Source organism: Nymphaea colorata, chromosome 12 (assembly GCF_008831285.2).
Source record: "Nymphaea colorata isolate Beijing-Zhang1983 chromosome 12, ASM883128v2, whole genome shotgun sequence".
Classification (NCBI taxonomy): Eukaryota; Viridiplantae; Streptophyta; class Magnoliopsida; order Nymphaeales; family Nymphaeaceae; genus Nymphaea; species Nymphaea colorata.
In genome coordinates, this window is record NC_045149.1 from 20,620,426 (window position 1) to 20,646,702 (window position 26,277).

The 26,277-nt window shown below is 38.7% G+C and overlaps 2 protein-coding genes and 1 long non-coding RNA gene across 4 annotated transcripts; 2 read left to right on the top strand and 1 right to left on the bottom strand.

Annotated features, from left to right (window-relative positions):
• Window positions 1-3,238: 3,238 nt before the first annotated feature.
• On the top strand, window positions 3,239-5,657 carry LOC116266253 (uncharacterized). Its single transcript, XR_004175305.2, has 4 exons — window positions 3,239-3,485; window positions 3,570-3,743; window positions 4,993-5,100; window positions 5,278-5,657. It is a non-coding gene; the product is annotated as an uncharacterized LOC116266253 (long non-coding RNA).
• Window positions 5,658-11,268: 5,611 nt separating this feature from the next.
• LOC116266387 (VAN3-binding protein-like) lies at window positions 11,269-15,162 on the top strand. The gene is made up of 8 exons (XM_031647583.2): window positions 11,269-11,399; window positions 11,500-11,691; window positions 11,764-11,943; window positions 12,880-12,948; window positions 13,097-13,442; window positions 13,733-13,915; window positions 14,098-14,205; window positions 14,624-15,162. Exons 1-8 carry the CDS (start codon window positions 11,325-11,327, stop codon window positions 14,788-14,790), a joined length of 1,320 nt encoding a protein of 439 aa, XP_031503443.2. The 5' UTR covers window positions 11,269-11,324; the 3' UTR covers window positions 14,791-15,162.
• Window positions 15,163-16,424: 1,262 nt separating this feature from the next.
• LOC116265874 (phragmoplastin DRP1E-like) lies at window positions 16,425-21,736 on the bottom strand. 2 transcript variants are annotated; one of them, XM_050080896.1, is made up of 16 exons: window positions 21,478-21,736; window positions 21,283-21,346; window positions 21,076-21,183; window positions 20,748-20,849; window positions 20,497-20,547; window positions 20,320-20,381; window positions 19,052-19,142; window positions 18,891-18,955; window positions 18,601-18,795; window positions 18,395-18,514; window positions 18,212-18,282; window positions 17,732-17,957; window positions 17,592-17,642; window positions 17,110-17,478; window positions 16,856-17,002; window positions 16,425-16,577 (listed from the first exon to the last, which is right to left on the bottom strand). In XM_050080896.1, exons 1-15 carry the CDS (start codon window positions 21,613-21,615, stop codon window positions 16,874-16,876), a joined length of 1,842 nt encoding a protein of 613 aa, XP_049936853.1. In that variant the 5' UTR covers window positions 21,616-21,736; the 3' UTR covers window positions 16,425-16,577; window positions 16,856-16,873. The 2 variants fall into 2 exon arrangements, with proteins under 2 accessions (XP_049936853.1, XP_031502702.1); XM_031646842.2 differs by lacking the exon at window positions 16,425-16,577 and having other exon boundaries at window positions 16,593-17,002.
• Between the last annotated feature and the right edge of the window lie 4,541 nt (window positions 21,737-26,277).

Sequence of the window (26,277 nt, forward strand, 5' to 3'; positions counted from 1 at the left end):
GGAGAATCGGCTCCCACCTCAACCCACTGGGTTGACTCGTTTTACTTCATGATTTAATATTTTATTGCTTTTTATAGTCGATACATGTTAAAATATAAGTTCCCTTTCTTGCAGTTTGTTAAAACAATCAAGCAATATTAACAAAATTGATTGAGTTTTCTTAATGTTTTTGCATTTGACATGCTAAATTGCGACCCTTCATGGAAAATGAGCTTAGTTGTTACTTCACTTTATATTAGTTTGATTTTTTTTTATAATTATATAAGTGAATTTACAAACTTTTTATGTTTAAAAGACAGGTTATATATATATATATATATATATGTATATATATATATATATATATAGTTAACATAACCAGTCACCAAGTCCACGAAGGACCGTAGTTCATATTGTTCCGGACAATGGCGTATCCTCGAAATTAAGGCGGCAGCTTGGGATGGACTTCAAAGAAGGGACGTTACTGCACAAATTTCATGAAGCAAACAATCCCCAAGATTTTAAGATAAGACCACCCACATAAATTGTTTTGGTCCTCCATCTTTTGAAAGGACATTATTTTTTTTTTTTCAAAATTGAAGATAATATGGTAACTCCATCTATTACCAGCGTGGATGTTTTTGGATGACAAAATATTTAAAAACCATTATTAAAAATGCCATGTAACCAACAATGGATTATGATGATTTCAACTATGATTTATGGTGCATTTGGCTATGATTTTTAAATATTTAACTATCCAGCAACATCAAGCAGCTGACATTGCTACAACTTGTACAAGGTTTTGTCAATAATAAGTGTTTCATAAACAGACTGAATTGGCATTCAATAGTGCCATATGTTATTGTTTAAATATTAATGTAAATTAACATTTTATTTATTTTAATTTATATTTTCATTTTCACAAAGATTTTTTTTTTCATTACCAATGCGGCTGAGTTGGCTGCATTGCTTGGCCGGTTTCGACTTCAAATTAAGAAACAGCGTTGTTCATCATCTCCAAAACCCATGCTGCATCTAATTCATTACCGCAGTCTAGTAGAGCTTTCTCTAACTCCAAATTGCCAGGTATCGTCTCTTGAAGGGCCAAGAAGAAATATCCAGGAAAGCTTCTCGATCCTTCAAATCACTAGTTCTGCTCTCACTTCCGAAGGCTAGTTAGAAACCTGCAAATTTTTTGGGTCTTTTTCTTTCTTTTGTTCTTGAAGGTGCCATCGAGAAGTTTCTGGGAGGACGAACATAATCTGAAGGGGCATATAAATGATGATGAGGTTGACGATGACGATGGTGATCGTGATGATGATGGTAGTAATCAGATTGATGTGCTCCCCATGAAAATTCGGGAGCCTGTGCTCAGCTATTTGTTTAAAACCACAGAGCACGAAAGGGACTCTTACCATTGACCTGTTCGTTTCTAGTTTCTTACTCTGTTAATCATAATCACCAGTAGATCCTCTGGCCTCTCACGGTGCACAGTCCGATGCAATGCATCTGTGATTAGATAGAGCACAATGCCTAGAGGATTTATTTTTGAAGTTGTCCGCAAACTGTTGATGACAGTAATAAAAAAAGTTAATGATGGAATAATAGATTCTTTTGCAAGCGAAGAAGGAAATAATTAAAAAATAATAAATTGTTTTACACATGGAATAAACAAAAAAGTGTTGCATTATTATTTCTTCAACCACATATTAATAGAGGGCAGATTCTTTTTAATATCTCAGGAGAATATGACAACGTTTTGTTTCTTGGCAATATCGCCAAAGCATTTTAACGATGCCACATTTTCTTCAACGCGTTGAAAGCTGACACTGTCATGATCTTTTCAAAAAATCAGAAATATTATCCTTGAATATATATATATATATATATATATAATTTTTAATTGCTTGAATTCTCAACATCTTTTCAGGAAGAACAAACTTTTCGTTTAATACGAAGAAAAACCTTCATAACAACGTTAATATTTGTGACAATGATCTATCTTACTTATATATATATTATGCTTTTAATGTGAAAAAAATAGAAGGCCTAAGTAATATATATATATAAGTAAGATAGATCATTGTCACAAATATTAACGTTGCTATGAATGTTTTTCTTCGTATTAAACGAAAAGTTTGTTCTTCCTGAAAAGATGTTGAGAATTCAAGCAATTAAAAATTATATAAAATAGTACAAAATTTATGAAAATGTGATCTTCCTACCATATAATTTTGTTAAACAAATTACACTCTTCAAAATATAGAACAGTTATAAAATATTAAAAATTTTGAAGTATGTCAAACGGAAAACTAAAATCACCATTAATTCTGCGGAGCTCCAGAGGCGTATCATCTGCGTATGAACTACTTGTGCAGGTGATCAGTCACTATGTAAAGGCATGGCTAAGAGGAACTCCCATAACGGACTTGGCCAAGGCGTTCAAGCAGAAGAAAAGAGATATGCAGAGAGCACGAAGAGCCCAAGTTCACGCTTCTCTGTCGGTGGCAGCCGGGGCTACCGCCATGGCATCCATGTTATAGCCACGGCAGAAGTAATGTTGCTGCCTGGGATCCAGCCCTGGCTGCTGCAGCCTCGCTTGTGGCTGCAGCCTGTGCGGAGGCTGCCGAATCTACAGGCGCTAATCGAGTGCTCGTGGCATGTAAGTGACTGCAGAGGATTCAAATATCCCAAAGTTCAATTGGCCACAAATCTTTCACAGTTAACAAAGATAACCTTTCATCAATTAGGCCTTAGGTTAGCTAATTTGCTTAAAACTGGATTGATAAAATAAGATGGATTAAAGTAATGTCAGTTTGAACAAACATTTCATGTTCATCGGTTTATGTTGATCCCTTTAATTATTTCAACTAATATTAACATACGGTTAACTATGTATTCAAAAGAGGAACCTTTTTCTATTAATATCTAAGTTAGATCATGCGCATCTTTTTTAATATAGTGCCAGAAATTACTCCAGAAAACTCTGAGTGTACTCACAAGGATGAGCGTATGCTTCAGGTTAAATTTTTTAAAGGGCCAAAATAATAAATATTTACTAATTCAAAAGTGGACTTAATAAAAATGAATTCATAAACCTTCTTAATTAACTGAAAAATAAACTTACGCATATTTTTCACAACATCAAAACAATTAAACGCTTCTTTGTAATTATTGCTAGTATCTTAGAAATGGGATCTATCCACAGAATGAGCTGTGTCCTAAAGAAGAGATCTACCGCAATGAGTTCATCCTTGTCAGAATGAAGTTTCAATTTAATTCCAGTTCTTTAATCGGGATCCGTGTTTTCTTCTTCTTCATGGTTATAACTGGAATCGAAGTCTGTTGATTTAAATGCCAAATGCAGAGCTTCAGTTAGACCATAAGATAGGAAGTTCAATTGAAAAGGGAAGAACCAAGATAGCTGGTCCAATCAAATGGCATAGTTCCATTGAATCTTGCGCCTGGCATCAAGTCTTGACCAAAAAATATCTGTTACACAAGTTTGTTGCTTGGCTAGTTTTCTGGTTTAAATGTTTGTCTCTGTAACCCTGCCATCATCTGCCATTTCTTTGGATTTTTTTCAGATCTGAGCGGCATCGACCGCAGAGTCCACTTAGGAAAGAAAAGAAGCCGAAATCATCTGACCCAACATCAACAGCCACAGCCACCACCGTCTAATAAAAAGAACCTGCAGGAATCCGCCATGGACCAGACAGAGCTTAGCAGAGGAACTGACCTTTCTGTACGCTTTGATGCCGGTAAGTGATGCAGTTCTCTAACTACTTTAATAATAGGAGTATCACCATTATGAGAAGGCTGCTATGCAGCCTGTTGGTAAAGCATGGCGATGTTCAATTGACCCACTAAATTGTGCCCAAATAGCAGTAGGGCCTGTACAGACGCAGCTCGATTCAAGCATATAGAAAGTATCGAGCTTGACAAACGGGACGACCTTCTTTCTCATGAGCTAAAGCTCTTGTGTAGCATTAGCAATCCTCCGAATTCGGCAAACTCAACTTATATACCATGCCTCGAAAGTAGTAGGCTCTGTAGGACAAGACTGGCTACCAGACGAGCAGTCAATATCTTGAATTCCGTGGGCACTGCCTTTTTGTGAAATCGGAGCAAGGTTGCCTCGGCTGGGGTCAGGAAGATCCACCAAGGGATTTTGCCGCTGCTCCCAAGTGGATCTAGGTACGGTTTTCCTTGGACGTGTGTGTGTGTGTGTGAGAGAGAGAGAGAGATATTACTGTTAGAGTTACCTATGCCTGGTTGCATAAGAAAAATTTGTGCCCGCTACAGGATTTCCGGAGGTGAACATGAACATGAATCATAATTTGATAGATGGGTAGAGGTTTATGTGACAAGAGAGTACTACTAAGTAGTGCCATGAAATTTTTGAAGTCGTCAAACGCTGGTAAGGGGTGAATACCCCCCTTCAACCCTAACTAGTTCTCTCTCCGAAATGCCTTGAGGCACTGTGATTGAACAAACATCTAGAAGCAAGCACGATTTTGGTGTAGGATGAATCCATAAATTTCCTTCCATCTCTATCTGGTTGGTTGGAATGAGCGTTTCATGAGTAGCTACTAGCACAATTGCAGCACGAACTGAGTACAGAATCTGCCAAATCACTTAGTTAAAATGCTCTTATAGCATAGCCAATGACCTCAGTGATCGACGGTCATCCTACATAAACTAACAATCATATGAACAGCATCTCGATTATGGCCTCACTGTATGCTTAGGGAATCATCAGATAACAGCAGTGGAATGTGAGAGCATTCTAACTGCTACTATGATTCAGCATATATATCACTAGATCCTGGGTTATAGTTCTCGCAGTAGATAGCTAATTCTGATTAGAATCCAAATGCAGTCAACTTTACATATACTGCATCAAATTCTCACAAAGTGGCAGTGGACCAACGTCAAGCCAAAGATATATTCACTTCGCTTTTTTTTTGTTCTTCCCTTGACACTGACATGCTTTTCTTGGATGGATAGGGAAAAATTCACAGCTGAGAAATGTGAGTGTCTGCGTGAATCACAACCAACTAGTTGTCATAAGATTGACGAAAAAACGGTTTGGATTCTTCACAACATCAAAAGAATGTAATTTCTCCCCTCTTCCTGCACTCTATGTTTAGCGTTGCTTGCTAAAACCTATTCTCCAACTCAATATTTACATTCTTGGTACACTCGACCAATAATTTTGGGACTGATTGTGCCATAGTTCAGCTGTTAATTTTCTGTTGACATGATCTTCTCTGTTGTTTGATAATTGAACAGATGAAGTAGTGGATCCCCCTATCAAAGAGGAGGAGGAACGCTTGTACTTGAGGTGAAGACTAAGTTTGGTGGCACTGCCAGCATTCTTTTCAGGGATAAGAAACAAAGGGACATTTGGGAATCTACAATAGTAATCTCCTTAATAACCAAAAAATGTGATCAGAATAGTGTGCCAGTCACATGGTTTCCTTTGCTGAATTTCGAAACCTTTGTTTGGATATCACATGCGCACAATCGTCAAAAAATGCTCTCTGACTGAAGATGTACGGGGTAGCGTACTGTTTGTGGCCTAAAGTCCTCAGTTTCTACTGTTTCTGATAAACGGATGTTAGGTCTGCTCTTGCTGTGATTAGTTGAATTCGATTATATATTGGTTGCCATATCATTGACAATCTAGGCCAGTTTCTTAATATTTTTTTTTCAACGGGAACTGACTTGAACAGAAATATTCAGGCTCATGAGGACCTGAGATTTGCCCTTCCATTAAGATGGGGTGCAGCCCTGGCCTCTGTATGGCCCATATACATATTAGTGAACCTGTAATGCATCTTGCAAGTTCCTAAGGACCTAGGACACTTAAGGCACTTACATTTCATGCGAGGGAAGGGATTGTTGCTTTTGTTCCTTTGTCCCCACATTACGGTGGCACGAAAGTTGGGCGGCAAAATAGATCACACCCTTCTTCCTAAGATACATTTTTGCCTGCAAAAAGTTAAATGCAAAAGTCTGATCTCTATCACTGTCAATTCAAACTTTAAGGAGGAAAATATAGATTCAGGGCCTCCTCTTACTTCCAATTTTGCCTGCAAAATGTTAAATAGCCGAAAAGAACTGGTTGGCAGCACTGTCAATTTCGTATTTCTTCCTTCTCACTATTAGCTTTTTGTCTGTTCTACTTCCGGCAAGAGCTGGTCTTTCTTTTTAGCTCGTCGTGCTCCTCTAGTTATGCCATGGAAAAAGCACGGTCTTAGAAAGAAAGATCCCCGAATGACCAAGAAAGAAGGAATATCTTATTGGTTTTACTGCATACTGTCCTTAACAATGTAAGAAGATCGTAACAAGAGCTCGGACTAACGCTTGGAGAATGGAGAGACGGATGGAATGGAGGGAAAACATATTTAGTAACCTCTAACCTTCCTTTTCCATGACTCATTGCCTTCCTGGCAGATGGATCCTAAAGTATTTATCCTTTTGTAAAAGGTCGACATAAAAGTAATTGTGCAATTTACAGATGAATTAAAGAAGGAACAACTTTCATTGGTTTCCATGTAATTAGCAGTTCATTAAGAGATGGGGAGCACGGAAATCTATACTTCTTCAGCCCTTTCATTCCTTTTCTTTTCTCGTTTCCCACGCTTGTCTGTGGGGACTGAACCCAAACACATGTCACCGTACCTAGAATTCAATAATTGAGTTCCGAATGGCGGTATCAACGGCATTGAAGTGACAAAAAAATTCTAAAAAGATGTTCATTTGAACATGGTAGATCTGTAAGCGCATGCTTTGCGTCCATGAAACAACTTTTGTTTCATGTCTTTACGTGCCCTTCCTCTTTTGGCATACATTTTATATACTATTGCTTGAAATTAGAGCAGAGAAAGTCGATTGCAGAAACAAAGAAAATGAGTGAACACAGAGCAGATGCCTAAAGTCGGAGACAGGCTTTCGAGTTACTGTGAACCAAGTCTCAGATCGGAGTCTGTCAGCTGTCAACTTGAGCAAGTAAATCTTTTAGAAGATTTTATGGCGGGGGGATCTCATAATTTCCTTTTCTGATCTGTTAATCTGTTCATTGTCAAATCCCTCAAAGTATTTCTGAATCAGGATGTGGTGTCTAGCTCTTCATCTAGACTACCAGACTACCATCCTGAAGGACCGACACTGTGATCACTGCTAGTGACGTTTTCAAGGTCACATTGTCTTTCCTCCTTGAACCAGATTCTCTACCCATGTGCTAGGCCAACCCACCCAACATATCACAACGGCTACAGATGAGAAACCCACTGGGTAGAGAATGTGGCTGCTCAATCCTAGTGCCAGTCCAGCTTTCTGCAGACCAACTCAATCCTGGGCTCAGTTTATTCATGTATTTGAGTAGGTCGCTTTCAATCATTAATAACAAACATGGTTTGTTCAGGTTGTCTCTTGAACTGTTCGATTAATATTACAAGCTACGGATAAACTCAATTTAAGCTTGAGTCTGAGGTTTTGGCTGTGATTCAATAAAGGTGGGACTGTATAGGCACAAATCGATCTTGAAATAACATAAGATTGATAAAGTGGCATGAATGTATTGCACAAATAATATAAACCTATTATGTTAGGTTGAGGACTTTGGTCAACTGCTGATTGTGGTTAGAGTAACGAAAGGATTTGTTAATTGCAATAAGGTACGGATAGCTGTGTCAATTGAGGGGAAGAATTTCGGAAACAACGGAAAAGAAGAAGGAAAAACACTTTTGTTTCTTTTGTTGAACCTCGGCTGACGAGCTAGCCATGTGCCATAGTCTCCCCAAAACCCTTAATTTTTTCTGCCCTTGGTGCGCCACAATTTTCTGACACCACAATTTTCTGACACCTGCCAAACACAAAACTAGCTTTATGATTGTGCTCAAAGGTTTTCGAAAAAGAACAGCTATGTACGAACGCGCATACATAGAAAGATTACCAAGTGAAGTGATGTCTCTTTCTCGCCGAGCATCATAGAAGAAACAAAACTACGTTCAGCAGTTAAATTGTCAGGATGGGTAGGCGTTAGGATCTAATTTTCTTGTCTGTATTGTGTGAGAAGGAGAAGGGAAGAGATCCTAGATGCTTGGTTGAGTTTCTTCATGGTAGATTAAGAATCTTTGAGAACTTCTTGTTCTCTTTTTCTCCTTGATGTTGAGAAACCCTTCAAAAAAATTGAGCTTTTAATGAACCTACTTCTTTTTAAGAATGAAAACTAGTGTGAACCCTCTGACTGATATCTATTTGATAAAAAAAACTTAAGAAAGCTCAGGTTCTAGAGTGAGACTTAACTGTTTTCACCATGACGGAGTTCCATTTTTCCGAGAGAGAGAGAGAGAGGGAAAAGGCTGCCAACTGCCGGAACTGAAACTCTAGGTCGCCACATGGGAAAGTGGAGCCCTCCGAATAAAGTTTGAAGGAAATTCCCCCCTCTTGATAGACACAGATTTGGGAACTGCTGTGCAAAATGATGGGTGAACCATTCCCAACTTCGAATACAACTTGGTAGGTATATTTGCTGGTTGGGAAGGTAGGGAATGAAGGAACTCCCATGAGAAACATTTACCTAGGAAACTACCTCAATGTCATAGAAAAGGAAGAAACTGCTTTTAAGAAAATGGCCCCATCAATTCTTCTGCCGCGTCCACTCCCTTCCTGGCCAAACCAGAGCATCTCTCCTGTTTCGTTCAATTCATTTACCAAGAAGAAATTTACCAATAGCGGCATAACTTCTCACGTAAGTACTTACAAGTAGCTGCTTAATGTTTAACCACCTGGCTTTTATGAACTTAAGCAGTTACTTGTAATTTTCGAATGTTAGGTAGTTCTTTGTAAGTACATGAGAAGTTGAGCAGTTTTACATAAAATTATCTTGTACCAGTACACACACAACTCTCTCTCTCGGACCATGTGCAAAATAGTTTGTCTGTAGTTCTGCATAATAGCACCGACTTTTTGTGTTGTTACGTACATTGGTTAGGAAACAAAAAAGAAAGAGTGGAAGACTCATGATTGATAGACTAGGATCTGAGATCCAGCGCCGATCTCACATCTGCATTAGAGCCGATTTCACATCTGCATTAGATGAAAACTTCTGCTCACACGAACAGCTCAAACAAACAGTGGATTTCACAACTTTAGATTTGAGATCCCCATTACGTTATAAGGGGAATTAGACTACATGGCTGTGGTTTTAAGATCCCCGCAGTTCTATGGTAGTCTCGAGTATCAGATCCGAGCCTATCAAAACATAGCCTTATTTTTTCTGTAACAACTTGAAATTCAACTTGTTGGCCTTCAACAATATAAGACTATAAGGTGAAGGCGCCTTGAACCACGTAACCCTAGCCCGGTCAAGTACTCTGCAGCTGTCTTGAAAGATACCAGAACGTACAAGTAGCCTTATTCCTCAAAGGAAAACGCTTGCTATCGCCATTGCTAGAATTCCATGGTTGAAAATCGTATTTAATAACTCTGTTTCACAAAACAAACAGTACAAATATGATCTCTTTATTCAAAAACTTATGTGATCAGATAAAAACACGTATTTTGGTTTAAAATGGAAATCAACTTTTTTCCGCTCATAAAATCTCATTCACATAATCAAAAAGAAAAAGTTTTGTGTTAATTCTTACAATTTGGACTTCAAGATTACCTTCATGTAAAAAAAAAATGCAGTTTTGATCTGGATGGTTGTGTTTTAATATGAGGAAGAACACTCGAACTACTTTGTTTACTCTGTTGGAGTATTTTATCTCCTTTCTACATAAGGATATAGAGGCAGGGACTATTTTGCAATGCAGTTCATAGGACAGTCCATTTTGTAGTTTTTTTTTTTCTTTTGAACCTTGGTAACTGCCCAATGGAGACAACAATCTTAGGCAAGAGATATGTTGCATATGCAAAAAAATTGGGATCATTCCATGATCTTTTCACCTATGCATCTAATCCATCCTTGTTTAATCAATGGCACTCCATTTAAGTATTTTTTCAACAACATCTAAGGTTACAGCTTCAGCCTTGTTGGTCCATTCCTTTGCTCCTCAGTGTACTTACCAAGAAACCCATTTGAGGGGAACACCAACCTTGTTCAAAAGCAGAGGAACTTTCTTCATTTGGACCCAGCAATCTACCAGTTGAGATGTGAGCCCTCAGTGTCCCAATGCTACTGAATGCTTTCTTTATCGCCATTCTCCTCTCTTTATTGCTACTACTTGGAAATTGCCCGGATATGCCCACCCCAGTAAAGTACTTACCCTAGATACTTGAACTTCAAAGTAGTCTCAGAAGTACTTGATCCCACATTTCAATGACTTCATGTGTACCTGCTTATGTGTTTGTGCAAACACAGGTGTGTGTGTACGAGCAATCCAATGCATGCGCATTCTTGTCTTCATTGTCAGGTTCTTCCCTTACCTGAAACTGGGAGGGAGACCAAAAGAGATGTGGCTGCCAAGATGAGATCCCAAGACTAAATGTGAGAATAATAACAATTCGGTTTGCGGTCTCTAATGTAGCCTTAACACAAAATGCTTTGACTACTTTGTTTGCATGACAGTCATGCTTTTGCTATTTTATCAGGACTAATAGAATAATCTCAGGCATATTCTTTCAACCACTTTTTAGTGTAACATGCCTGGTTGGTTGGAACTCACAATTTCGTGGTTTATCCTGATAAAGGGGGCAAAAACAAGAATCCTTGATCTTAGGAAATCCTTGGACTAGTCCAACAGATCACATGCTTCTTGGGATAAAACCCAATTTCTCAAAATCGATGGTATGGTGGCTGAAAATGGAAGTTTCCTTTTCGAGATGTATATAAAGAAGTCTAGGACAGATGGATTTGCACAGGCACATAGTGAAGCAAGAGCTTAGTGAAGGGCAGACTACTTTGTACGGTGAGTATACCCTGAAACCTCTGTTGTTTGTGTCTCTAGGAAGGACCTTCTACATTTCAAATTTTAGGTGTTCAGGAGGCACAGGAAGCACGCTATCTAGGTGCCGTGCTTTCACCACTGGTAATCTCAGATCAGGGGACAAACCACATGGAAAATGGACGGGATATTCTGGATTGGCAGGTTTAGGTCTCAATGATTTTTCATGGCCTGTCCTTTGAAAGCCTTTTGCTGTAAAGCCTATGGTGTGACCAACAGGAACAAGGAAGGACCTTAAGGAGAACCCTGTCTTGCATCTTCTTTTAGACTTTTTCTAATGGAATCTTGTTCTTGTTTGCACATGCACGTCCACATGTGAGAGAGAGGTTTATTTTTCTCACCTTGAAGCTTATTGTCACAAGAACACGACCATTGCTTGTAGGTATGGATAATCAGCTTCCACATCTAAATCATGGAAGAGTTTCCTTTGCACTTGACTATCCAATGCATTCTCTTAAGGTAACAGCCATTAATCTTTTTGATAGAACAAAATTGCCTTAATCAATCTAAAATTTGTGTGCAGAAAGCTCACAGACTGCCTACTGCTTTACGTGAACAGGGATTGGAGATAATGACAATACCATCCTCGTCACAAGCAACACAGAAGGTGAAGCATTCGAAAAAGGGGAAGTCATTGCATGGGATTGATTTCGCAGAACTCCCCACTTCAGATCCCGACGGTTTAAACACGTTGGGAGAGCCTTCATTTGATTTTCTTCAACTCCTTCCACTGAGTCTCTCAGATTCGACTGTAAGTCAGATGAATATTTACATCTGAAGTAAAATATCCAGCTTCCTAATGACTAAAGCTACTTTGGTCTAGATTTTGCAGGATCAACTGGCAAAATTCAAAGAGGAGCATCAACCAAGAGAGCAAGAGGAGGAGCAGGATAGTAATGACGTTGATAGCAGAGAAATGGTTGATGGGGAGACAGCAAATCTTAGGGAAGCCACAATCAGCCGTGTCGGTAGAGACCATTACTTGTGGCTTGACAATATAAGGGTAATTTACTTCTTTTCTACCTCTTTCCAGTTTAAAGACCAAAGGTTCAGTATCTAATCGAGGGAAAGTTTCACCATGAACTCAAAAAACATGTTCTTGTCCAGAGAATGGCAAGTATATTTTCCAAAACTGTAAAAAGCGGCGCCACTTAGCATGCACATCAGCATATAACCTTTTGCTTCGGCCCCCTTTATCCTCCATAAAAGCACATCAATTTCTTTCCAAAGCACCGCCTAACTTTTGAAGGCATAACAGATGGAGCCCTTGTACGAAAATTGTAGCTGTAACTGCTTGAGTTTACTGTAACACAGAACCAAGCAGTTGATGGGAAACATTTGTTATTTGGCCGTTTCTGTTATTGCACTGAAAGTTAGGTTTCTTTGATAGAGGCGCCGATATTACCAGATCAACAGAGCCCACATATATATAAACAGTTGACACAGCATACAAGCACCAGTTATATAGGTACAGGTACGGGTGTCAGTAAGGGCATATATATATATATATATATATATATATAAGTTTTTAAGCAAATAAATGTATAAATTCATTTTTTAGGAGTCAGGCCCCCAGGCCAGCCTGGCCCGGCCCGGCCGGATGCCAACCCTCTAACCATTAAATCTCTAAGAAAATGGGGATACTGCGCCACGGTTGTACCTTCACGAGCAGTTACACCTGATGCCCAATCAGGTCCAGGTCATAAGGCTACTGGTCCCGAATCCAAGACATCCACATCTGAATAAGTTTCAGTCATGAGAATAAATCCATCAATCAGGAATTCTGTGGCCAAAAGTGCTCTTAATCATCAGGATTGCTGACAAGCGCACAAAAATATCTCAACACCCTTGAAGAACAAGCAGCAAAAATGGGTGAAAACAATCCTTCATATACAACATTTAGCCTAATGAACTCAACCTTCTTTTTTGAATTTTACAGAATTGGTTATCGACACAAGGGTATCTGCGCTCCTTGTTTGAAAGGAATGGTCATCAACCAGAAAGCCGGGTAAGCTCAAGATTATGTCATTTTGTTGGTCCATTGTCTTCAGCCGTTCTGAGCTCACCTGTCCTATCCTATCTAATTCAACCATTCTGGACTCATCACTCCCATCGAAGCAATGCAGTAAAAAATTAACGCCCTGATAATCATGCAGATAAGAATGCATTTCATGAAAGAATGGCTGAGAGGGTCTTCTATAAGCACATTGGTGAAAGAATACAAGCAGAAGAGGAAGGACCAACTTAGGATTCGGAGAGCCCAAGCTCATGCCGCACTCTCAGTAGCCGAAGTCGCTGCTGCCATTGCGGGCTTTGCTGCAAATAGTGGAAACAGCTGGGACCCAGCTTTGGCTTCCGCAGCTTCACTAGTGGCTGCAGTATGTGCAAAGGCTGCGGAGTCCATGGGTGCTGATAGAACCCATGTCTCTCTGATCATTGACTCCGCTGTTGGTAGCAATTCAACAAGCAACATCCTCTCCCTCACCGATTCAGCACCAACATGTAAGTAACAAACTTATCAAGATACGCTCAAGTAAATGTGTAATTTCCAAGTGGGAGAACGTAAACTAGATGACAAATGGCCAAAGTATAAGAGGAAGAGGAGATTAACCAACACACATTACAGCCTTCTGGTTGCGCTTTTACTCAATAGCATGTAAATCACCATAAATCTTAGCGACTGGCTTTTCTCTTCCTATAGTCTCAGCGTGTCTCTGATTCTCCACCGTTGGCTATTTATGGCCATCTGTATAATTGTTTCCCGCATCCATGTAACCCCTTCCATATTTCAGGCTCAAGATGTGCAGCGATGAGAAGATATAAAGCTCAGACCAAACTTGGAGACTCTATATACCAAAATGCACCTCTATGTACACCTCAAGCAGGCACAGATAATACAGAAACACATGAGTATTGCAGTTCGATGACTGATGAAGCAGCACTTAGTAAAGGTGCCGATCTCCTTGTAAAAGGTGGTAAGTGTCATTGCACATTCTGAGTCTCTACATAGTTAAGCATGCTGCTCAATGAAATACCACCTCATGTATTTTGATGGCCATCATCATATTAACTAGCTACCTACATGTGATTTTGCTTGAATTTATTTGACTCGCCACCACCTTGATGTTGAATAACGCTTCTATGCCAACATGTACAGGAAAGAAAGCACTACCAAGAAAAGTCAGTATCACATTCAAGCAAGAGCGGGTTGTCCTCAAGTTGGCAAAGAAATGCTTCGGTGGAGCCTTTACAACATCAAAACAATGTAATCTTGTCTCCCATCAAACTCTGACAATAACATTGGCTTGAAACAGCAGTGCACTTGAAAGCAGTGAATAGAGCGCCTCGGACGGCTTAGCTGCCTACCGAGCACTAGATGATGGGCACTATGCCCTCTCGTTTTTCTACTGTTCTCATTTAAACATATTAGGCCATTTCAATTGCTTGTAACTATGCGGCATGTCCATCTGTTTTCAATACTTCACATTACAACTTCTGAATTTTAACTTCTTTTTGGGGTCTAGACCAGTTATGCCAACTGAACTAGGACTTTTACGAGGCCAGTCATTGGCTAGAGCTTCTGAGTAATTAAGATTAAGAATGCTAGAAATGGTCTACGGATAACTAGTTTAACACAATTTACAGTTTCTGAGATTAACTTGATCTATATCTTTCTTGAGCAGATCATATCAAAGACGTTCCTCACCAACTAGAAGAGGGGAGCTTCTATTTGTTGAAGCTAGAAACTGCAGATGGTGGCACTATTTGTATTTTTTTCAGTGATAAAAGACAACGAGATACATGGGGAACCACAATCACGTATCTTCTAATCAACAAGGATCGTCAGTGACACCAGGACGCAAGTCACACTTTCTAACATATTGTACCTTATCCAGTTACATGTCTGATGCTTATTCGATAAGCACATCTAAATTTTTGAGAAGATACATGTCAATTGGGATGAGTCGTGTAGCTGGAGGCCATGGACGAGTGCATGTCAATATTTTGCATACATGAAAAGCCAGAGCCAGCACCTTCAACGGACATGCTGCCCATCCTTGTGGTTCTGTCTTTGTGCGCACCAAGCTAGTACTGTTTTGTGATTAAGCAAAATTTAGATGTGCATGCCGCCCTTTTTGAACTATTGGGCAGAGTGCATAGTTTCATACATGTGTTTGTGAGAATGATTCTATACATGCACTTATAATCAGTTGTACATGTGACGGGAAAATAAAATGACAATAAGTTCAACGTTACTCCTAGTTCTTTACACCTACTGATACAAGAAACATCTGAAGGTATTCCTGATTAGGGCACAGAGTTATCCAAGGGCCTAGACCACCAGCAGAGTCTAATAGATAAATGTAAACTTTAAAACGACGGGTGACTGAATTTTTATTGAAGGGCATTCCAGGCTGTCAGGAGTCGTAGAAGACATTCTGTGAGTTACAAAACGATCTATAAGACAATATTGTTCTATCCTTCTGCTTAAGAATTCTCTTTGCAGGTATCTAATAAGAAGATTCCTCCGAGCGGTTTGTTGGCCAACTAGGCTAAAAGCATGTTATGCTGTTGAACAAGCTCTCCATTATCCATATGTAGATAATCTGCCATGTTTTGGATCTCGTTATGATTGAACAAGCCAACACCTGCCTCTGATAGGAGATCTCCCTACCAGGCCAATCTAATATCAGAAATAGGCTGGAACACACCCAACCACCCCACTCAACCCTACAAAAGGAAAAGAAAAAAAAATTGGCAGTACATGAGTACAACTAGGGGTTGTGTAATCACGCATGATCCGCAAAATCTAAGCAAAACAAATCAAAAGTTCATATGTAATGCATCGAACAACATTATCTCCAAGTTCAATCACTGGAGCATATAGTTGTTTTAAATTAAAGTTAAAAACAATGACAAAATAAAGTGAAAGGTTGTCACCATTCACTTAAAATTTTGGAACGAACTATATCTCACCAAATCGATACAAAAAGTCCCAAATGATCTGCCATAACCATGTCTAAAAACTGCGGGTACGGCAGACTTCTCACGTACGTATGTTACAGATGTTGAAAACTTTTGCCAGTTCACCCCGACAATGAACGGATACCTCATTCACATACACACCACCGTTAAAATTAGTATCTGCAATTCATACCACGCTTCGCAGAAGATGCCAACTTTAGGTTATTTCAAAGTTAAAAAGGGAAAAAGGTTCGACAACTGCCAAGGAACACAGTAGTGTGTCTAATTGGAACTTTACTCTGACTGCAAGAATCTGCAGATAAGACGGTTAACTCAATCCATTCACTGTTCAAAACTTCATCTCCCTCACAATTTTCCATTTGCAGTGATAATAAGCTATAACCTTCTCTTTTAAGGATATAATAAGCTATAACCTTCTCATTTCAGCTAGCGTACAGCTCCAGGTAGAAAAATGATCTATTGCGAACTAAAATTGTACCAAAAAACGGTTGAAGACAACAAGGCAACGCTTAATCTGTCAATAATTCTGAATATCAAAAGGTCCACAAAAGTACACTATGCTGGCTTAAGGATATCCACCAATCATCATTCAGCAGTCGAATACAAGTAGGAAGCTCGGAAGGTTTCTCAAACAGCACCGCAGCAGCAAGTCTAGAGCCATACAGATAAAAAACAATGAAATCCCAAAGCAAAAGGGTACTTTAATCAAGCACTATACAACCCCATTATCTACAGTACAATATGAATGGCCTATTCCACTCCCCAAAAATCAGAAAAATCAATAGTACATTAGCTTTCATAGCCATAAATGTTGAGAATATTGCTAACGAATTGACCTATTCAAACATCCCAGTGAAAATGCTTATACAAGCTGAAGAAACTGGAAAAAAATATCTCGAAAACATATACACAGTCGATTACACACTGACCTCTGACTATTGCAATCTCTATCTAGCCCAAGACACAGCATCAATTTCATCCCTAGCAGACTTGTACAACTCAAGCCTCTTGGCACACTGCTGTCTACGTTCCATGAGTGCAGGATCTTCATCCAACAGTGCTGCAAATTGTTTACCCTGCATATAAAGGGTTCAATTGAATCAAATACATGAGAAACTATGTAAGCATAATAGTATGTCCCCCAACACGAAAAGGGAAACCAGGAAAAGGAAACGAAAAGCACCTCCTTCTTCCCGATTTGTGTGTAAAAGTCATTGAGTAATGAACGCTTGGCCTCTCGGACTTGACAATGGACAACAGCCTTTGGAATAGAGCGCCTCAGTGTTTCACCCACCATCCCCACATATGCAGACACATTAGAACCAATTCTCCGAAAATGACCCTCAGTGTAACGGTCCATAGTGGGGGTAGCAGGATTTCCACCTTTTTCAACTTCCTGTGGGAGCTTCCGGAAAAAGTCAACAGTTAAATAGGAGGATTCCATATCCACTAACCGTAGTGTTGATTTCCGACCATCTTCACGAAATTTTTCCAGAGCCTGATAAGCAGCTGCTGCTATCTCAGCTTGCAAGGTTGGAAACCGCTTCAATTCCTGCCATTTACATAACAGTGAAAGCATGAAACCCATAGTGCAATATGTTGAAAAAAGAAAAGGTAAACAGAATAAACCTCCAATGGTTAGGCACAAGATATCGTGCTGTTTACCTGAGTTTCACTTATTGACTTCCTAACGAGTTCCTTCAAGATGAGATGCACCTACCATCAAAAACATGTTTCCGTATCAATAAAACTAAAAACCACTTCAAAGTGTGAACTTAACTAATTTTACAAAGTAAAAAGTTTACCGCATCAACTGATGCTTCAGCTGGTCCTTTAAAATAGTTAAGAGCTCCATCTATCAGTCGCCTATATCCTTGCTCAGGAGCAATCAAATGAGGTTGATAACCATCAGCTTCAGAGACCACTTTCCGCACATTTTGCAGAGACAAATGCCGATCAAATGGCAATTTTCTTAGCGCTGCAGGAAGTTGGTTGTCAAAAACTCCATAGATTCGGTCACCTCCAGGTCGCCTAGAAAAACAAAAAAAGTCAAATACTTAAAGTATGTTTTTGTGGTTTCATGAGATCAAAAGATACTTCACAAATAGATATGGAGCAAGAAAGCTAAGATGGTGAACTAATGAGAAAATAAAATGATAAAATCAAATCAAATCAACAGCAGAGAGGGAGGGGAGGGAGTCCATATATGCACATGCAGAAATTAAAGTCATATTCCACTTATGCAACTATATAATCATGGAGAGTCATAAAGCCCAATTTGTTACCCTCCATCAAGGTGCTCTTTGAAAACACGGTCAAATGCACGGCAAAGCTCTAAAATTGTATATAACTGTGCCTGAAAAAAAAAAGGAAAATCAAATTACACACAAAATCAGCTCCAATTTGTTCAAATGAAATTATTAAAAATAGTACAATAATAACAACAATAACACTGGAAATTATAATACCCCAGCATCAATTGCAATAGGTCTGCCAAGATGGTCCATCTCTGATTCCAACTCATCAATGGTCTTATTTATCAAGGATGAAATGCTAGGTATTCTTGACCTAATTACAGATTCCAGGTGCTGCAAAATGAATAAATTTACCAACAAATCAGCACAAAGGATGCCCAACCTTTCTCACAAATACAAGAAGTAAAAAGATGTGATACCTTCGACAGAAGCTTTGCAAGGTATTCAGAACCCATTTTACTTGCTAGGTGCCCATAGTCAGGGCTTGTAGAAAAATATTCTTTCTCCTTGCGTCGTGCAGCAATCATGTCAACATTCTTGTTAATATCTGCTTGTGATCGATTCACAATTCCAACCCAAGGATGTTGTAACCTATAAGATCTTCCTTCCAGAACCTGAAAAAGTGGAGAAAGAACCGAAGAAAATCGAATAAAATAAACATCAAAAGTATAACACTAAGAGACAACAAAAAGAAATGAAAATGCCATACATCTAAGGCATTTGTTCCCTTATCCATCAGATCAAGCTTTGTCAACACCCCAAATGTTCTCTCGCCTAAGCACCATCATTTTAAGCAAATATGATCAAATCAGTCAGTAAAATACTGTAGAAGGTAGAAATAAATTAAGACCAACCAACATTAACAGTCACCTGTAGGGTCAACTTCTCTTGCAATCTTAATAGCATCAGATGTTGCTATATCCTGATTTGCTGGTGATATCGCCAATATGATGCAATTTGGCTTCAGTGCACATCAATAACCCGACAATCACTTAGCAAAAAGGTTCATATGTACAACACCATAAAGGCAAGGAGAATACATGCACTTTTTTTTTTAATTTTCATGTGCGTCTTGCATTTACATTATGAACTACATAAACAAGCAGTGCACAAAAGCAAAAACATTGGTGATGACTGACAAGAAACAAAACCAATATCAGTATACTATGCACAAAAGTACAAAAGAGCAAGAAAGCTCAAACCTCAAAGAGCATCCATCAAGGCTGTAATTATGTAAACATACCACTGATGGTATTAAAGGACGTCTGCCTTGTGAAGAACCTCAACTACTTAACTACGCAGAGAGAATAAACGTGCTGACAATAACAATCTCAGCCATCCTAGTTAGGCATTTCCGAGGTCATCCAAGTTTGGCATTTAAGTTGCACTCTATCATGCAATTTACTATAACTATCTACATGATAACCATGTCCTGCATTTAAAATATGGGTCTTCCCAAATACTGTCCTCAAGGCCATTGACACATCAACCTGCCTTCTTGTGATTGACAAATCCATCCCTGATGTTGGCACTTGTCAGACAATTCCATCCTTCTGTTGCCTTAACAGACTTAGTAGCAAATCACAAGCAAATACTTAAACCAACCAGGTTTCTGTAATGCATAATTTTCCTTCTTTTATTAAAGGCACTAGTGTCGTTTTGTCAAAAATAAAATAGAAATTTAACCAGAAGTACCATTTTGGAATGCTTAAAGCCAGGGATGAACTTGTAAAGAGCATGAAGGCAAAGATGGATTTGCCAATCATCTATAAGTCAAAGCTGAAGTTGGAGAAAACAGAAGTTAAAAAATCCGACCAAGCATGGAGCAAAATATGTCAGGTGTTTCATGTGTCAGATCAAAGAGTACTATTCTTTTTGCAAAGCTACTTTGCAAAATAAAGTCTCTTGGCCTAGTGGAAACCCGAAAAGAAGTGCAACAGCCACAACTTGAACTTGTTTGCTGTACACCTGATTCGAGCCTCAGTCTGGCCATGGAAAGTGAAAAGGCACGGTGAATACAATCCCACAAACTTGGTGATATGCATTGCAGTAACAATCTGCTGATGTACATCAAAACTTCAAGCATGAGTTTTGAACAATCACGATCAGTGGTATACAAAGAAGTGCCACACAAGTACCTTTTCAACATATGAGCGCACCATATTATCAATTTCTACCACAATGCTTTCAGGCTGTCCTTCTGCAGTTAAGGAAAGAAGAAACAGTATAACTAACCTCGAGGCATAGAGATAAAATTCTTCAGATCACAAAAATATACCAGTGAAGAAATAGCTACTGTGTTAAAGAACATTTACCTACAGCAACCTTTGTCAGGCCAGGCAGATCAATCAATGTTAAGTTGACAACTGCAAACACCGCGAACCAAATTAGAAACCACGTCAATAATTTTACGAAAAAAAAAAAGAAGTGTTTCAAATCTATATATAATCAAAAGCCTTTGTAAAAAATAACTGAGACATATTACGGAATAAAGACAGGGAGGATTTATCATATTACAGTAATCCACTGCAGCTATCTATGGAGAACTAACCGGATCACGACATACCATTTGGAGAGTAAATGCTAAGATGAATAGGAACAGGGGAGATCATTCTAGTTCTTCCAGTTATTCTATCCGTTTCGTCCTGAATTTCCTTGCGCACAGCAGCTACACAATAACATTGCACACAAGCAAGTCACATACAATCTACGTCGTCACACCAAAGCTAAACCAAACAGAGCAACTGAAAGCATTAGCCCGGTCCTTCACGATATTCTGACAAATAGTATCGCGAGTAACAAATACGAAGAACAACTGCATATGGACGCCCATAAAAGAACCACCTGCGACGCAACAATAAACAGTGAAAGGAACTGAAGCACAATATACATACAGAAGTCGGTGAATCTTCTTTTTGGCAAATGAAGGAACTCCGCGTACTCTGACTGCCCTTCCTCCGTCTTATGAAGTTGCAACACCAATGGCCTCCTCGTCACAATACCTAGCACCAATCAAAACCCTAATGACTTCCCCCCAGACTGAATTCACGACCGTAAAGAAAAACTCCGACAGAAGAGAGAGAAGAGATCAAGCATCTTACCGGATCCTCTCGGGAGGAAATCCCTGCCGACGATGCTCTCCAGCACCGAAGATTTCCCGGAACTCTAAAACACCACCAAAAAAGAAACAACCAGAAGACGAGGAAACTCAAGACCCCAAGGAACTATCATCAAATGGACGAAAAACCCACGAGAGGAAACGCCAAGAACCGCCTGGAGAAAGGAAACTGTCATACCTGACCGCCGACGACGGCGACGGAGGGGAGAGCCTCCCAGAGGGTAGGCAGCGCGCCGTCACCGCCATGGTCGCCGAGGACGGTACAGGCCCTCTGTATCCTGTTCACAAGGCTGATCAGAGACTCCATCGTCGTCATTTTTCCTCTCCTTCACCAACAAGAAGAACACCGAATGATCGATCTATAGGCGCGCAACTCCTTCCCGGCGGAGAGAGGGGGGAGAGGGAGAGAGAAAGGAGTAAATTAAGTCCAAAGCTACCATCTTATTACCGCCTACTTCCTTCTTGCTTTTGTCTTCCACACGAGGAGACAGTTTTTTTTTTAAAAAATAAGAGAGCGTTTTGGTAAATAATAAAAACTGAGGGACTCATTCAGCCATTCCTCAGTTCTCATTTTATCTCATCTCTTCACTTTTATTAAAAATATTTTGCTCGTGTTAATACACATAAAAGGTTACTCTCGTGACAATTATTATAATTTTTCACAATTATTATAATTTTTCAAAGCTAAAATGGTACATATTTATTTTTAAATATAAAAAAGCAAACCCTATTCAAGTTCATAAAACTTTTATTTGATGTCCATCAAAATTGGATGTGCATTAAAATTAGCCGAAAACAATAAATGACTTACTAATTTTTAAAAAAATATTTAATGTTGAATATAGAAAGTTGTTCTTTTAAAATATATGTGTGTGTAGTAATTTCATGTGCAAAAAGGGCACAAATTGAAGATAATGCATCCATTGCATAGTAATTTCATTAATCGAGGGAAAATCACAAATTGAAAAAAATTACCCACTTAATTGGGCTCTTATGTGAGGTCCCATTTAAAACTCAAAGCTCAAGACTAAACCCACTTGGCTAGCTCAAGTTGAGCTTCATTCATATTAGAAACTAAGCCCATCATCTAGAATGGGGTTACGATAGGTTTGTTTTGAAACCAAGCCCTCAGTCGATGTCTAGTTGTGATATAGAAGAGTTGTTGTCGATGTCTAGTTGTGATACAGAAGAGTTCTTTAACAAAAAGTAACTCATCATCAATCCTTTCCGAAATATGAGACAAATTCATAAAACATTTCAATGAGTGTTTCCATAAATCTGTTTTACTTTTTAGGATAGATTTATAGTACAATAACATACTTCTACCATCCAGATGGTATTTGAATGCACATCCATGGAATGTGCATATTTGTGTGCGTGCAACATTGTTTTGGTTTAACTTGATCATGTTCCTCACATATAGGGGTGGAGCCAGAAATTGTTCATGAGGCACGTCAAGTTAAAGTTTTTAAATTTTGACTAAGGTCAAAATGTCATTTTTCAAAATTTTTATATAAAACAAGTGAAACTTTTTAAAATTTATATGTAAATTTTTTAAAAAAAAAATTGAGGTGGGGTCAAGGCGCATGCGTGCTCTACCTTGGTTCCATCTCTGCTCACATATATCACATAGACAACCTTTCCGCATGAGGATGACAACTTACAATCCACCTCTCCTCTCTATTATTGCCTTTTTGTCGAGGGTTGCCTGGTGAAGTGAAGAGATAGTATACCTCCATCTTAGAATAACTCATAAAAATCAAATAGGTGATGTGTTTTTCCTACGCTTACGCCACACCAGCTATAAAATGAGAATGAAAATTGAGCAGGTCATTTTCACGTTTTTTATTTTCTGGAGTTTCATTAAAAAAATGCGCCTAATTACCGTTTTATACAATTGACTTATTTCTTGCGTATTATATGCATTTTTTTCTAATATTTATTTTTTACCGGAGGTGCAATAATATTGAGAAGATTAACATAACCCTTGCACAAAATCCAACGAGAACGGCTCAAAGGTCACACCTTTCCTATGTGTGTGTGCCCCTTGGCTCATCTGAGAACAAATTTGGAGTCGTAGCTGGGCTCCAGATTGTCGGTTTCTTACAAATTAAACGCGGCCTCATTTGAAAAAAAAGAAAGAAAGAAAAATAGAACATCAACCCAACGGCCAGTTCAAACCAGGCAATTTTTTTTTTTTTTTTTACAATGGTCAGGAAAGACGACCGTTGTTAGTTATACTTGGTTTGTTGCACAGTTTTGAAAACTACCGTTTTTAATGCACCAAACAAGCTTTAAAAAAAGTTAATTTTTTTTTTTCAAGTCAACAGTGGGGCCTTCTTTCTTTTTTTTTTTTTTGGTCTTTTGAATTTTTTACGTGGGTCAGAGGCCTTAAGAATATACGGTAGGCCTTATAAAGCAGACAATATGTCAGTCAAGGGTTGGAAATGAAAAAAAAAAAAAGAAAACCCTCGACAATAAGCTAGAAGATCAAAAGAACAAGGAAAAAAGAAAAGCTGAGAGGCACGTATCTGGAATACATTAAAAGAAAAACCGGCTGAATGCAAATATACTAAAATTTAAACCATGCCCAATATCAGAGTTTGAATTTTTAAACCTTCAAAAAACGGATCCTTGGAGAGCATAAGTGGGACCCACAGTTCAAATGGGGCATTCTTTTGGACCCCTAGGCCTGTACAGTACAACGACCGTTGGCTTGAAAAGTGGGTCAGAACCCGATCTGGACCACTATGGATCCACGACTATAGACGAAACTATAACGGCAGTTTTTTTTTTTTTTTGGTACGTTGCATTTTTTTAGGGCGAGTTTGGATGCACGCCTGAAATGGCGTTTTGCCTTTGTTTTAGGAGTGTTTGGGTGCACTAGAAACAGAGTTTTTCAGAAAACCCTGCTTTGCTGTTTTATATGATTGAGTGAAAAACCTGGACCCAGAAACCAGATTTCAGGATGGTCACTTTGGTTTTGCTATTTTCTTATTATCAAGAAGATGATTGTTTGTTTTATTGACACCTGAAATTTTTGCAGCAAACATTTCTCAGCTTAGTTGTCAGCAAGCAAACAAGTAGTTACTTAAGCTTGACTTTTTTAGATTATTGCCATTAATAAAACTTGATTGTGTAACAGTCTGATGTGCACAGATTTGCTGCTAATGGAGCCCCTAAAACTTCTTCCTAATGAGCTAAATTTTATCTCCTGTTTGAGAGAGAGAGAGAGAGAGTTGGATTATTCTCAGGACATTTCATGTTTCTGGAAAATCAGTTTTTTTTCTTAAATGAGGATATATGTCCTTTGTATTTTTGAGTCATGATTTATAAAGCTTGGTAACATATATATATATATATATTCATATTTCTGGAAAATCAGTTTTTTTCTTAAATGAAGATATATGTCCTTTGTATTTTTGAATCATGATTTATATATATATATATATATATATATATATATAGTTTCCACATTGAATGTGTACAGTTTCTACAAACCTTACTGTTTAAATCAACTAATTGTAAATCAACGAACGTTCAACTTAAAGTTTTTGAAAATACCTCTGAAACCCATTTTTGGTCATCCAAACAAAAAACCATGTAAAAGAAAAAACCGGGTTTTTATTATGTTACCCAAAACGCTAAAACCAGGTTTTCAAAACTTATTTGAAAAACGGTTTTACAAAACCAGGTTTGACAAAAACCATTTTTTCAAGAAGCTCTCCAAATGCTACCTTAGGTTCTTCTCTCATCGGATGTCGGTCAGATTGTTATATAATAGTCAAAACTTGAGCGCTGCGCTTGCTTTGGCTGCGCCTTCAAGATCTGACCGGTTATCGGTAAGATTCTCTTTCAAGGTGCCGATTCAACGCAACTAGTGGTTTGAGTTCTTGAATCAGCAGGGGATTGAAGGAGGTGTCGCTATCTACGTTTTGGGCGATGAAGCATCACTCACGATTTAATGAAATTTCTGACTCTGTCACTGCCACCATATCTGACGACCACAAACTGAAAGTTGTTTCCTGGAGCATTCCAGAATGCTAGTATTAGAAGCTTTTCTCCAAGCCATTCAATAAAATACGACGAATGTCAGGCCAAGGCTTTATGAAGGCGCCTTTGTGCGTCACTATCGTTGCATGTCAAGGCATGCCTTCCATTAAAGGAAAATTCAAAGCCCGTCACTTTCAATGCATCTTCAATATATCAGATTATAAATTCCTCCCTCTCTGCTCCAGTTCTTTGCTATATTTGTAAGCTGAGATTAAGAAAACCTTTATTGGATTGTGCCAAGTTCAGGCATGTTCTTCTACTAAACATTTATTTTTTTTGTCAGGTTAAAAATAATTGGATTAGTCCTTTTTAACTGAAAAGTTGAAATACAGTTAAGCAGAAGCGTGAAACAAGTTAAATTAAAATATCTAGATAAAGCGAAAGCAAGAAATGTCTGCAAAATGATTACATGAGCACGAACCTTGAAAATGCCTATTGTCTTTTCTCTCATCTGAAATGCTAGAAAATGCAGGGAAGTCAGGCTTGCTTTTTCTAATTGAAGATCTGCGATTAGATTAAGTTAAGAAAAATGCCCTCCTCACTAAATTATTGATCTACTTTAACTGGACCTCGCCGACCAGCGGGACTTGGCCCTTGTCAGCAGCAAGTAAAGACGCGGGTAGAGTTTTGGTCTTGATGTTTAAATAAATGTTTGCATCAGCCTCTCACACACAGACACACAACGAAAGAGAGATCTTCATTCTAGAAGTTTCAAGATCATAACCTCTTCAAAAGTACACCTATTACTCCCTGTGAGCATCCAAAATAAAAAGGACCAGACATTTACGTTCCGCTTTTCAGGTGGTGGAACATTGAAAAAGTAATAGAATGAGGATCGTAGAGTAGTTGCCGCAGCCGTAATACATTACTAACAAAGATTCGTTGCCCTTGGTGGAGACCACCTTTATTTCCAGATATTCAAGGA

Excerpts from the sequence above, each read along its gene's own strand:
- LOC116266387 (XM_031647583.2), top strand. The coding sequence starts at position 11,325 with ATGGATAATCAGCTTCCACATCTAAATCATGGAAGAGTTTCCTTTGCA. Across the intron at positions 11,400-11,499 it reads ATCCAATGCATTCTCTTAAG|GGATTGGAGATAATGACAAT; the intron begins GTAACAGCCATT and ends TTACGTGAACAG. Across the intron at positions 14,206-14,623 it reads CTTTACAACATCAAAACAAT|ATCATATCAAAGACGTTCCT; the intron begins GTAATCTTGTCT and ends TTTCTTGAGCAG.
- LOC116265874 (XM_050080896.1), bottom strand. The coding sequence starts at position 21,615 with ATGACGACGATGGAGTCTCTGATCAGCCTTGTGAACAGGATACAGAGG. Across the intron at positions 17,958-18,211 it reads AAAGAGCACCTTGATGGAGG|GCGACCTGGAGGTGACCGAA; the intron begins GTAACAAATTGG and ends TTGTTTTTCTAG. Across the intron at positions 17,479-17,591 it reads AGTCAATAAGTGAAACTCAG|GAATTGAAGCGGTTTCCAAC; the intron begins GTAAACAGCACG and ends TGTAAATGGCAG.